This window comes from Pristiophorus japonicus, chromosome 11 (assembly GCF_044704955.1).
Source record: "Pristiophorus japonicus isolate sPriJap1 chromosome 11, sPriJap1.hap1, whole genome shotgun sequence".
Lineage (NCBI taxonomy): Eukaryota > Metazoa > Chordata > Chondrichthyes > Pristiophoridae > Pristiophorus > Pristiophorus japonicus.
In genome coordinates this window covers 165,097,256-165,111,616 of record NC_091987.1, presented here as the reverse complement: position 1 = coordinate 165,111,616, position 14,361 = coordinate 165,097,256, and the positions used below count along the sequence as shown (strand labels likewise).

Sequence of the window (14,361 nt, the reverse complement as noted above, 5' to 3'; positions counted from 1 at the left end):
AGCTGGTTGTACCTATACTCATTGGAGTTTAGAAGAATGAAAGGCAATCGTAAGAAACGTATACTCAACCTTTCTTCCTAAGACAACCTCTTCATCTCAGGAATCAACCTTGTGAACCTTCTCCGAACTGCCTCAATGCAAGTATATCCCTCGTTAAATAAGGGGACCAAAACTGTACGCAGTACTCCAGGTGTGGTCTCATTAACGCCCTGTACAGTTGTAACAGGACTTCCCTACTTTTATACTCCATCCCCCTTGCAATAAAGGATAACATTCCATTCGCCTTCCTAATTACTTGTTTTATCTACATGCTAACTTTTTGTGTTTCATGTACAAGGACCCCCATATCCCTCTGTACCGCAGCATTTTGTTATCTCTCCCCATTTAAATAATTTGCTTTTTTATTTTTCCTACCAAAGTGGATAACCTCACATTTTCCCAGAGTGAAGACTGCTACAAAATAGTTGTTCAAAATCTCTGCCATTTCCCTGTTTCTCCATTATTAATTTCTCAGTCTCATCCTCTAAGGGACCAGCATTTACTTTAGCTGCTCCCTTCCTTTTAATGGGCTCAATTTTCCCAAAGCATTTTTTTGGCGTAATTGAAGTGTTACGCCCGATTTTTTGGGGGGCCCAAGTTCGCCAAAAAAAAATGTGTTGTAGGTTTTCCCGTTGGATCTCTTCATTTTGGCGTGGCCTAACTCGTCTCTCGCTCTCAGTCTCGCTCTCCTAATCAGAACTGGAGTAACTCTCAGCTGGCTAAACTTCCCAAAATGGCCAGAAGTGGCATAGGTGGCTGGTAACGCCCCCTTTGGCTAAAAAAAAAACTGACTTGAAAAATTCGTAACTAACTGAGTTACGCTGGTGCAGAATGATTGGGGAAACTGGTGATTTCAGCGCATACTGGGGAAAATTGAGCCCATAATACTTGTAGAAGCTCTTACTGTCTTTTTATATTTCTTGTTAGTTTACTCTCATAAACTATCTTCTCTCTTTTTTTTTGTCATCCTTTGCTGGTTTCTAAAAAATTCCCAATTCTCTGGCCTTCTACTCTTCTTCACAACATCCTAAGCCTTTGTTTTCAATTTGATACCACCCTTTACTTCCTTAGTTATCCACGGATGGTTCATTCTTCTCTTAAAGTCTTTCTTTCTCACTGGAATATATCTCTGCTGAGCGTTATGAAATATATCCTTAAATGTGTGCCACTGCTTATCTACCATCTTACTCTTTAATATATTTTCCCAGTCCACTTCAGCCAACTCTGCCTTCATACCTTTGCAATTGCCTTTATTTAAGTTCAAGACACTAGTTTGAGACCTAGTTTTCTCACCCTCAAACTGAATTTGAAATTCTGCCATGCTATGAACACTCTTCCGAAGAGGATCCTTAACTGTGGGATCATTAATTAATCCAGTCTCATTACACATTACCAGGTCTAAAATAGTCTGCTTCCTGGTTGGTTCCACAACGTAATGCTTTAAGACCATTAGCAGAGCATCTCCTGCAATGACTTCTGTTACCACCCCTGTACCGTCACCTCCGCAATCCCGCAATGATCGAATGCTGGAGGGTCAGATAACATCGGGAAGACTGCGGCCATCTTTCTTGCCCCTCCATCACTCCCAAACTCCATACCCTCACATCCTCACCATAATTTCCATCTGGTTCTCTGGCTAAACCAGCTTGTTGGCAACCGCCATGACCTGGTCAACCAGCTCAGCATCAGACTGCATATCCTGTCTCAAAGATTTGGGGCTGGATTTTAGGCTTTTCTGTTTTCGGGGCGGGAAATAGTTTGCGCTTTAGTAATATAGGTTTGGGCATCTGGGTCCTGCGTCGGGAAGCCGTTGTACACTTTTTGTGGCGCAAGAATGGGAAACATGCACACTTAAAGTGCCGGGCCGTGTGCACTCCGAGAGAGGCCTGGGGGGGAACCTTAAAAAAAAATTAAAAGGGGCAAACACTCGCACGCACTTTTGTAGTAGTTTACCTTCCTCTGCGTCTCCAGCTATGCTGATTATCCAGGTGGTCATTGCTGGCGCATTTCCGGGCGGACATCGGGCAAAAGTCAAAACTTCTGCCGGTGTCGCAACCAGCGGCATTGCACACCCGCCGTAGCTCTTCCCGGCGGTGCTGCTCAGCGTCTCGCAAAACCCAGAGAATCGCGATGAGGTGCAAGAGACCTCACCGCCGCCTTTCACACCGCTCTGGAGCAAACCCGGAGCGCAAAGGACAGGAAAATCCAGACCAAGCTACTTCCATCTCTGACGCTGCCCACCGATGTCACAGCTCAGCCCATCTTCACCTGAAATCCTCATCCATGTCTTTGTCACCTTCAGAGTTGATCACTCCAAAACTCTTCTGGATGGCCTCCCATTCTCCACCCTCCGTTATCTTCAACTCACCCAACTTTGTTACCATTATCTTATCCTAAACCAAGTCTCACTCGCCCATCACACATGACTCATTGACCTACATTGGGCTCTAGTCCTTGAGTACCTAAAAATTTAAAATATGACCACAGGTCTCCCTAACTCTGTAGCCTCCCCCCACCCCAAACCCCGACCTGTCCGTTTCTCTGACTGGCCTCTCCCTCACTTTACCCCATCTTTGAAGGTTGTGCCGTCAGCCGCCTAGGTCCCACTGTTTGGGATTTCCTCTCTAAGCCCCTCTGTTTCTAACCCTCCTCTCCTCCTTTAAAACCCTCCTCTTTGGCCAAGCTTCGTAATCTCTACGATTTTGACTCGGAAACTCTTTTCCTTATGCCTCTGATGGCCTGGGATATCAAAACGCTGGAGAAGTACCACCAGCACTGCCTCTGCAAGACCCTGCAAATCCATTGGCAGGATAGACACACCAACGTCGGTGTTCTCGCTCAGGCCAACATCCCCAGCATTGACCACGTTTGACCAGCTCTGTTGGGCGGACCACATCACCAATAACGAGCAGAAACCAAGCGTAGACAGCGGAAGGAGCGTGCGTCAACCTGGGCTCCCCGACCACCCTTTCCTTCAAACGCTGTCTGCCCCACCTGTGACAGAGACAGTAGGCCCCGCATTGGACTCCTCAGTCACCTGAGAACTCACTTTTAGAGTGAAAGCAAGTCATCCTCGACTCCGAGGACTGCCTATGATGATTAAAGACGTTATATAAATGCACTTTATTGACCGGCTTCTAGGAAGAGGTGAAATAAATGTCCGTTCAATTCAGGAAGCAGACTGTTTCCAGTTGTTGATGGGTCATGAACGAGGGGCCATAGATATAAGAATATATGTAAGCGATTTAGAAACAGAGGGCATTGTGAGACAGTCAAATTAACTTCTAGGACCCTTTTCTATAGCAGTTTTTTTGCACCTGGGTATTGTATACCCCCTTATGGAGCGGGGCTCAGCCCATCGTGCCTGTGCCAGTTATTTAGTAGGGCTATCCAGTTAGTCTCACACTCCTGCTTTTTCTCCATAGCTCCCTTCAAGTATTTATCTAATTCCCTTTTGAAAGTTATTATTGAATCTGCTTCCACCGCCCCTTCAGCCAGTACATTCCAGATCATCATAACTCACTGTATAAAAAAAAGTTTTCTCATATCACCTCCTGGTTCTTTTGCCAATCCACTTAAGTCTGTGTCCTCTAGTTTACCACACTTCTGCCACTGGAAACTATTTCTCCTTATTTACTCTATCAAAACTGTTCATGCTTTTGAATACCTCCATCAGATCTCTTAACCTTCTCTGCTCTAAAGAGAACAACCCAGTCTCTCCACATAACTGAAGACCCTCCAATACCGTTCTAAAACATTTCTTCTGCACCCGCTCAAAGGCCGTGACATCTTTACTGGTGCGATGCCCAGAATTGAACACAATATTCCAGCTGAGGCCTAACCAGTGTTTTATAAAAGTTTAGCATAACTTTCTTGCTTTTGTACTCTATGCCTCTATTTATAAAGCCAAGAATTCCCTTGCTTATTTAACAGCCTTCTCAACATGTCCTGCCACCTTTGAAGATTTGTGTATAGACATCCCCAGGTCTCTCTGCACCCCTTTTAATATTGCATCATTTAATATATATTGCCACTCCTTATTCTTGCTACCAAGATGTATCACTTCACATTTCTGCATTAATTTTTATCTGCCACGTCTTCCCATTTCATTAGTCCGTTTATGTTTTCCTAAAATCTGTTACTATCCTCATAGAATCAGACATTTAAGGCACAGAAGGAGGACATTCGACCCATCGTGTCTGCCGGCCAAAAAAGAGCTATCCAGCCTAATCCCACTGTCCAGCTCTTAGTCCATAGCCTTGCTGGTTACGGCACTTCAGGTGCATATCCAAGTACTTTTTAAATGTGTTGAACGTTTCTGCCTCTCTCACTTTTTCAGGCAGTGAGTTCCAGACACCCACCACACTCTGGGTGAAAAAATTTTCCTCAATTCTCCTCTAATCCTTCTACCAATTACTTTAAATCTAAGCCCACTGGTTATTGACCATCTATCTCATTTAATATTTCACACTCCTCTTCCTTACTACAATGTCTTATTTGAAGACAGATGAAAGGTATTCATTAAGAACCATACCCACATCTTCTGTCTCCACATACAAGCTTCCTTTTTGATCTCTAATAGGCCCTACTCTGTATTTATAAAACCTCTTTGGGTTTTCCTTGATTTTACTTGGCAATATTTTTTTATGCCCTCTCTTTGCTTTCCTAATTTCCTTTTTAATTTCACCCCTGCACTTTCTATACCTTTAGGCTTTCTGTAGTATTAAGTTCTAGATATTTGACAGAAGCTTCCCTTTTTTGCCTTATCCTACCCTGTGTGCCACCTGACATACAGGGGGCTCTAGATTTGGGAGCCCCATGCTTTTTCTTTATGGGAATATATTTGCTCTGAACCCTCACTATCTTCTCCTTGAATGCCCCCCACTGCTCTGATACTGATTTACCTTCAAGTAGCCGTTTCCAGTCCACTTTTGCTAAATCACATCTCAGCTTAGTAAAATTGGCTTTTCCCCAATCAAGAATTTTTACTCCTGATCTATCCTTGTCCTTTTCCATAACTGAATTAGGATCACTACAATGAAAATACTCTCTCACTGATAACCCATCCACCTGCTTCATTCCCTAAATTGCCATATTGGTACCAATGACGTAGGTAGAAAGAGGAATGAGGCCCTGCAGGCAGATTTTAGGGAGCTGGGAGAGAGATTAAAAAGAAGGACCTCAAAGGTAGTAATTTCCGGATTACTGCCGATGCCACATGCTAGTGAGTACAGAAATAGGAGGATAGAGAAGATAAATTCGTGGCTGGAGAGATGGTGCAGTTGGGAGGGCTTTAGTTTCCCGAGGCATTGGGACCGTTTCTGGGGGAGATAGGACCTGTACAAGCCGGGCGGGTTGCACCTCAACAGAGCCGGGACCAGTATGCTCGCGGGAGGTTTTGCTAGTGCTGTTGGGGAGGGTTTAAACTAGCTTGGCAGGGGGATAGGAACTGGAGAATAGATTCAGTGGGGAGAGAAGCAGAGCTGAAAATGGGCAGCAGAGAAGTAGAAGTAGAAAGTGAATTTGGAAGACAGAGGAAACAAGGACTGGAAAGTGGACAACAGGGGAGTTTGGCAATAGTAAATGGTATATACTTCAATGCAAAGAGTATAGGAAATAAGGCAGATGAGCTGAGAGCACAGATTGTCACTTGGGAGTACGATATTATAGCTATCACTGAGACATGGCTGAAAGAAGGGCAGGTATGGCAGCTCAACATTCCTGGTTACAGGGTCTTCAGACGGGATAGAGAGGGAGGTAAAAAGGAGTGGGGTCGTAGTATTGGTTCAAGATACAATTACAGCTGTGAGAAGGGATGATATGTTAGAGGGGTCATCAAACGAGGCCATATGGGTTGAATTAAAGAGCAAAAAGGGGGCGATCACACTACTGGGAGTGTACTATAGACTCCCAAACAGTCAGAGGGAGATAGAAGAACAAATATATGGGCAAATTTTTGCGAAGTGCAAAAGCTATAGAGCTGTAATAGTGGGGGATTTCAACTACCCTAATATTAACTGGGAAAAAGGTACTGTGAATGGTATAAGAGGGTGCCGAATTCCTAAAATGCATTAAGGAGAACTTCTTTATCCAGTATGTAACAAGCCCAACATGGGAGGGGACGGTTCTGGACTTTGTTTTGAGGAATGAAGAGTGGCAGGAGGAAGGGGTATCATTGGGAGAGCACTTTGGTGCTACTGATCATAATTCAGTAAGAGTTAGATAGTTATGGAAAAGGACAAAGGGGGACCCGGAATAAAAGTTCTCAATTGGGGTGAAACCAATTATGCTGAGCTGAGATGGGATTTGGCCAAAGTGGACTGGAAACAGCTACTTGATGGTAATTCAGTGTCAGAGCAGTGGGAGGCATTCAAGGAGGAGATCCTGAGGGTACAGTGCAAGTATGTTCCCTTAAAAAAAGTGAGGGGCTAACAAATTTAGAGGCCCCAAGATGTCGAGGGACATACAGGGTAAGATAAAGAAAAAAAGGGAAGCTTATCACAAATACCAAGAACTCAACACTGCAGAAACTTTAGAAGAGTATAAAGAGGGGTGCAATTAAAAAAGATATCAGGAAAGCAAAGAGAGAGCATGAAAGAATGTTGGCAAGTAAAATCAAGGAAAACCCAAAGGTGTTTTATAAATACAGTAAGAGCAAGAGGATAACTAGAGAAAGAGTGGGGCCTATTAGAGACCATAAAGGAAATCTGTGAGAGGAGGCAGAAGACGTGGATTCTTAATGAATACTTTGCATCTGGTTTCACAAAAGAGAAGGTTGATGCAGACTCTGCAATGAGGGCAGAGGAGTGTGAAATATTAGACGAGATAAACATCGTAAGAAAGGAAGTATTAAGGAGCTTAGTAGCTTTGAAAGTGGATAAATCCCCAGGCTCGGATGAAATGTATCCCAGGCTGTTAAGAAGAAGCAAAAGAGGAAACAGCAGAAGCTCTGACCATCATTTTCCAATCCTCTCTGGCTGCAGGTTTGGTGCCAAAGAACTGGAGGACTGCTAATGTTGTACCTTTGTTTAAAAAGGGAGAAAGAGATAGGTCGAGTAATTACAGGCCTGTCAGCCTAACCTCGGTGATGGGAAAATTATTGGAAAAATCTTCATTTGGAAAGACACTGATTAATCAAGGACAGCTAGTGTGGATTTGTTAAGGGAAAGTCATGTCTGACTAACTTGATTGAATTTTTTGAGGAGGTAATAAGGAGGGTCGATGAGGATAATGAGTATGATGTAGTGTATATGGATTTTTGCAAACCTTTTGATAAGGTCCCACATGGTAGACTGGTCACGAAAGTAAAAGCCGATGGGATCCAGGGCAAAGTGGCAAGTTGGATCCAAAATTGGCTCAGAGTCAAGAAGCAAAGGATAATGGTTGATGAGAGTTTTTGTGACTGGAAGGCTGTATCCAGTGGGGTTTAGCAGGGCTCAGTGCTGGGTCCCTTGCTTTTTGTGGTGCATATATCAATGACTTGAACTTAAATGTTGGGAGTAGTTTGCAGATGACACTAAAATTGCCTGTGTGGTTGATAATGAAGAAAGTGGCAGACTGCAGGAAGATATCAATGTACTGGTCAGGTGGGCAGAACAGTGGCAAATGGAATTCAATCTGAAGATGTGTGAGGTAATGCATTTGGGGAGGTCAAACAAGGCAAGGGAATACACATTAAATGGTACGACACTGAAAAATGTCGTCATCATCATCACCATTATAGGCAGTCCCTTGGAATCGAGGAAGACTTGCTTCCACTCTTAAAATGAGTCCTTGGCTGAACAGTTGAATATGAGAGCCACAGTCCCTGTCACAGGTGGGACAGATAGTCGTTGAGGGAAAGGGAGGGTGGGACAGATTTGCCGCATGCTCTTTCCGCTGCCTGTGCTTGATTTCTGCATGCTCTCGGCGATGAGACTCTGGGTGCTCAGCGCCCTCCCGGATGCACTTCCTCCACTTAGGGCGGTCTTTGGCCAGGGACTTCCAGGTGTCATTGGGGATGTTGCACTTTATCAAGGAGGCTTTAAGGGTGTCCTTGTAACGTTTCCTCTGCCCACCTTTGGCTCGTTTGCCGTGAAGGAGTTCCGAGTAGAGCGCTTGCTTTGGGAATCTCGTGTCTGTGTGGCCTGCCCAGCGGAGCTGATCAAGTGTGGTCAGTGCTTCAATGCTGGGGGATGTTGGCCTGGTCGAGGTCGCAAATGTTGGTGTGTCTGTCCTCCCAGGGGATTTGTAGGATCTTGCGGAGACATTGTTGGTGGTATTTCTCTAGCGACGTGAGGTGTAGAGGAACAAAGGGATCACAGATCCTTGAAGGTAGCAGGCCAGGTAGATAAGGTGGTTAAGAAAGCGTATGGAATACTTGCCTTTATCAGTCGAGATATCAGTATAGAATGCAAGAGCCAAGGAGGTTATGCTTGAACTGTAATTTAAAAAAAAAACTGGTTAGGCCACAGCTGGAGTATTGTGTGCAGTTCTGGTCACCACGTTACAGGAAAGATGTGATTGCACTGGAAAGGGTACAGAGAAGATTTACAAGAATGTTGCCTGGGCTGGAGAATTTCGGCTATGAGGAAAGATTAGAGATGCTGGGTCTGTTTTTTTTGGAACAGAGGCGGCTAAAGGGAGACCTGATTGAGGTATAAAACTATGAGGGGCCTAGATAGAGTGGATAGGAAGGACCTATTTCTCTTGGCAGAGGGGTCAACAACCAGGGGGCACAGATTTAAAGTAATTGGAGGGAGATTTAGAGGAGATATGAGGGGAAATTTCTTCACCCAGAGGGTAGTGGGGATCTGGAACTCACTGCCTGAAAGGGTGGTAGAGGCAGGAACGCTTAGCATATTTAAAAATACTTGGATGTGCACCTGAAGTGCTGTAACCTACAGGGCTACAGACCAAGAGCTGGATCGTGGGATTAGGCTGGATAGCTCTTGGTCGGCCGGCGCGGACACGATGGGCTGAAATGGCCTCCTTCCGTGCTGTAACTTTCTATGATTCCATGTCCAGAATTGCCTCCTCAGTTTTTATTACATTTCTGAGTTTTGTGCCATTGGCAAACTTTGAAATTATGCCCTATATACCCAGGTCATTAATATATATCAAAAAGAGTAATGGTCCTAACACCAACCCCTGGGAAACATAGGAACAGGAGTGAGCCATTTAGCCCCTCAAGCCCATTCTGCCATTCAATGAAATCATGGTTGATTTGCGATCTAACTCCATATACCTGCCTTTGCCGCATAACCTTTAATACCTTTTGTTTAACAACAATCTAGAAATCTCAGATTTACAATGAACAATTGATCCAGCATCAATCGCTGTTTGCAGAAGAGCGTTCAGAACTTTTACCACCCTTTCCTAATTTCATTTCCGAAAGGCCTAGCTCTAATATTTAGACCATGTCCCCTAGTCCTCGATTCGCCAACCAGCGGAAATAGTTTCTCTCTATCTACCCTATCAGTTCCATTTAATATCTTGAAAGCCAAGATAAAATCTCATCTTATCCTGCTAAATTCCAAGGAACGCAACAGTAGCTTTTGTAATCTCTCCTCGTAATTTAACACTAGGAGTACAGGTAAATCTGATAAATCTGCACTGCACTCCCTCCAAGGCCAATATATCCTTCCTAAGGTGTGATGCCCAGAGCTGCTCACAGTGCTCCAGGTGTGGTCTAACCAAGGCTTTGTATAACTGCAGCTGTACTGGGGTGGACACCACAGTATGCTTCCCTTCAATGTTTACTTTAAGCTGTGCAGCTGAATAGCTCTCTGGAGCTCCCACATTGCCGGTTTGCCTACTTTTCAATGTGAAAACGTCACACGTGCATTATTTTGATGGGCTGCACGCCCCAAAAAAACCATAGGATTACATAGTATATACATCACAGAAACAGACCATTCGGCCCAACCAGTCCATGCCGGCATTTATGCTCCTCCGGACTTTCCTCATCTAAATCTATCCGCATAATCCTCTATTCCCTTCTCCCTCATATGCCTGTCTAGCCTCCCCTTAAATACATCGAATACTATTCACCACAACCACTCCCTGTGGTAGCGAGTTCCACATTCTCACCACCCTCTGGACAAAGAAGTTTCTTCTGAATTCCCTATTAGATTTCTTGGTGACTATCTTATTTTGATAGCTTCCAGTTATGCTCTTCCCCACAAGTAGAAACATTCTCTGTGTCTACTCTATCAAAATCTCTCATAATTTTAAAGACCTCTCTTCAAGCAAAAAGAAACCCAGCCTGATCATCCTTTCCTGATAGGTATACCCTCGCATTTTTGGTATCATCCTTGTAAATGTTCTCTGCACCCTCTCCAGTGCCTCAATATCCTTTCTATAATATGGCGACCAGAACTGTACGCAGTACTCCCAAGTGTGGTCTAACCACGGTTTGCAACAAGTTTAGCATAACTGCCCTACTTTTCAATCTATCCCTCTAGAAATAAACCTGAGTGCTGGGTTTGCTTTTTATGGCCTTGCTAACCTGTGTCGCTACTTTGTGATTTGTGTATTTGTACTCCGAGATCCCTTTGTTCCTCTACCCCACCCAGACTTTCACCCTCCAAGTAATATGTGACCTCTGTATTCTTCCTACCAAAATGTAAAAACTCACATTTATCTGTGTTAAAATTAATTCGCCAAATTATATACCCATTCTGCAAGTTTATTAATGTCCTCCTGTAATTTGTTGCAGTCCTCCTCAGTATTGACTATCGCCCCCAATTTGGAATCATCCACAAATTTAGAAATTGTGTTTTTGATTCCAAAATCTAAATCGTTAATATAAATTGTGAACCACAGTGGTCCCAGCACTGATCCTTGTGGAACACCACTACCCACCTACTGCCACTGTGAATAGCTACCCTTTACCCCTACTCTATGCTTTCTGTCTTGAAGCCAGCTAACTATCCATTCTGCTACTTGTCCCCTGACTCCACATTCTTTGGGCCCAAGTTTCCACACGATAAAAAACGGGCACCCCTCCGAGCTGGGCGCCCGTTTTTCGCGCCTAAAACGGCGCCTAAAAAAAACCTCACGATTCTGGAGCGTTCTGCAGCTCCTTGTCTGTCTGGCGCGGCGCCCAGGGGGGCGGAGCCTACACTCGCGCCGCTTTTGTAAGTGGGAGGGGGCGGGTACTATTTAAATTAGTTTTTTTCCTGCCAGCAATAAGCGTTCGCGCACGCGCAGTGTGAAGGAAACATTGGCACTCGGCCATTTTTGTAGTTTTTTGTAGCTGTTTAATTTTTGAACATTTTTTAATAAAAGCACATTGCCATCAGCACATCAGCACTTGCAGCCTTCTCACTGTCTCCTCCCCCCCGCCCCCCGCGGGAAGAATGGGCGCCTCCCCCCCCCCCCCCCCACCCCCGGCAGGAAAGAACGGGCGCCTCCTCTTCCCCCCCCGGCGGGAAGAACGGGCGCCTCCTCTTCTCTCCCCCCCCCCCCCCGCGGGAAAGAACGGGCGCCTCCTCCCCCACCCCTACCCCGCGGGAAGAACAGGCGCCTCCTTCCCCCCCCCCCCAACGGGAAAGAACGGGCGCCTCCTCCCCCCACCCCCCCCGGCGGGAAGAACGGGCGCCTCCTCCCCCCCTCACGGGAAGAACGGGCGCCTCCTCTTCTCTCCCCCCCCCCCCCCGCGGGAAAGAATGGGCGCCTCCTCCTCCTCCTCCCCCCCCCCCCCCCCCCCTCACCCCAGCGGGAAGAACGGGCGCCTCAGGCTGACTGCAGCATTCTCCGTGCCTGAAGCACTTTCACACAGGTTGGAAGATGGTTTATTTAATCTTTTCTTTGCTTATAAATGTTTATTCAGGTTGGATTTATTTGTATAATATTTGTAGAAGTATAAATAAGGATTTATTGTAGAATTTAATGACTTCCCTTCCTCCCCCACCTCGTTCTGGACGCCTAATTTGTTACCTGCGCCTGATTTTTTTAATGTGTAGAACAGGTTTTTTCAGTTCCTACAAAAATCTTCACTTGCTCCATTCTACTTTAGTTTGGAGTACGTTTTCACTGTGGAAACTTTGAAATCAGGCGTCAGTGGCCGGACACGCCCCCTTTTGAAGAAAAAATTCTGTTCCAAAGTAGAACTGTTCTACCTGACTAGAACTGCAGTAAAAAAAATGTGGAGAATTGCAATTTCTAAGATAGTCCGTTCTCCACCAGTTGCTCCTAAAAATCAGGCGCAAATCATGTGGAAACTTGGGCCCCATGACCTTATTCATCAGTCTATTATGTGGTATCTTATTGAAGGCCTTTTGAAAGTCTAGATAAATTACATTTACGGGAACATTGATTCCCTCAGTTATCACTATTCTCTGTTTTCTGTCCCTTAGCCAATTTTGTAACCACGCTGTCCCTTTAAACCCATGTGCTTTAATTTTGCTATCAAGTCTATTATCTGCTACTTTGTCAAATGCCTTATTTACAGCTGGGTATTTAATATCCCTTTCTATAGTGAAGTTAATAATACGCTGCTTATTATATGCATCCTTTTATAGAGTGTTAGTTACACCTGGGTATTGTATACCCCTTTCTATAGCAGGGTTATTTACAGCTGGTTATTCTAGATTTGATAACTGATCTTGCCATTCATTCAGACATCCTACCCGTTTACTCCAGAATGCCAGTAAAAGTCAGTTGCTGGAAGCTGTTACTGTTCTGAATGGAGCTGATCTCGGGAGGCAGGTTTCTTTTGTGAAGAAATAACATGATTTCTTTATTTTCTGTAGGTACCAATGAAGTGATGCGAATGCTTATCTCAAGGAACCTGTTCCATGACTAATTTTGCTGCGCATTAGACCAGCTCTGCACTGGAGAAATGATTCACTTTGTTGATTGCGTACCATGGAAAGACAGCTCAAATAACAGTTGCGTCTCTGCACATAAGGATTAAGCGTGAAATATTAATATCAACGAGCTAGTCTCTTCCAGAAAGACTTTTCCTACACTCCAGTGTATGAGGTACCTGACCAGTAAAATGAAAGTCTGTTTTTTTTCTGTAACTAACCTTTCTTGGCTCTGTAACTGATACAATTCTCATATGGCCGCAAACCCATATGTAGGAACCCAGAGAGGCACCTGGATAGTTACAATAACACAAGCTGATGTTCTGCTTGTCACTGTAAACTATACCGCCTGCAGTCAGCACTATAGGAAGTTCAATTCCTTCAAATATTATATAGGTGGAGTGAAATCTAAATAAAACATTGAAAATGAGCCAGTTTTAGCCTTTCCAATGTCTATTTGTGTCATGTTGTCTGGGCATGGTGTGATTTCATGCACACTGCTATATTACAAAGACAGTCTCCCCTTAAAAAACTTGATTTCTAAAACATTGACACCGGGACCACTTCCAATCGGTCCCTGCAGAAGCAGTCCAACCATAGACCAATCTGCAGTGTTTTGCTGTTGCCACATTGAATGGCCTGGGCATACGCTGTATACTGGAGCCCGGGGGTACGCTGTACACTGCAGCCCGGGGGTATACTGCACACTGCGGCCCGTAGGTATACTGTACACTGCGGCCCGGCAGCCTGTGTGAACACCTGCAACCTTGGAGAAGCCGTAGCAAGAAACTCTCAGCTGCAGCCAGCAAATTGTTGGGACCACAAATATCATTACATAAGAACATAAGAAATAGGAGCAGGAACAGGCCATATGGCCCCTTGGGCCTGCTCCGCCATTTAATAAGATTATAGCTGATCTGATCATGGACTCAGCTCCATTTCCCTGCCCGCTCCCCAAAACCCTTTATTCCCTTATCGCTCAAAAATCTATCTCCGCCTTAAATATATTCAATGACCCAGCCTCCATAGCTCTCTGGGGCAGAGAATTCCATTGATTTACAACCCTCAGAGATGAAATTCCTCCTCATCTCCGTTTTAAATGGGCGGCCCCTTATTATGATATTATGGGCCAGAACTCGGTTGAAGCCAAGGTCCGCCCAAGTGCCTCCCAAAGGACTGCCGATGGCCGCCGAGAGACCGGGCGGTACTTTGCATGGAAGAGGTGGCCAAATAATGGCGAACGCCGTCAATTTGGGCGGCAGTGGGCGGGAGCTCTCAATCTCGGCGACAAAGGCTTTTGCCGCCCAAGTGCTGCCGAGGGTGGAGTCGAGCTGAAATTAAAAATCATTACAAAAAAAAACATTGGAACACCTTTGGCGACTAGGTAAGTCGCTGTAAAAATGTTTTTAATATCTTCACTAACCTTTTTTTTTCCATTCTTCGTACTTATCATCGGGGTTGGACCTGACTCCTTGCTGCGGTCCTTCCCCCTGCTGGCGCCGACTCCTGCCCGCACCAATCTGGCAGC

General features: G+C 45.0%; 1 protein-coding gene across 3 annotated transcripts in view; it reads left to right on the top strand.

Annotated features, from left to right (window-relative positions):
* The window catches only part of acad8 (acyl-CoA dehydrogenase family, member 8), a 96,164-nt gene extending 82,901 nt beyond the window's left edge, over positions 1-13,263 (top strand). For all 3 annotated transcript variants that reach the window (XM_070894225.1, XM_070894226.1, XM_070894224.1), the window contains one exon: positions 12,777-13,263. In XM_070894225.1, the coding sequence (XP_070750326.1) occupies positions 12,777-12,829 (53 nt within the window). In that variant the 3' untranslated portion in view covers positions 12,830-13,263. The remainder of the gene's footprint in view (positions 1-12,776) is intronic.
* The last annotated feature ends 1,098 nt before the right edge of the window (positions 13,264-14,361 follow it).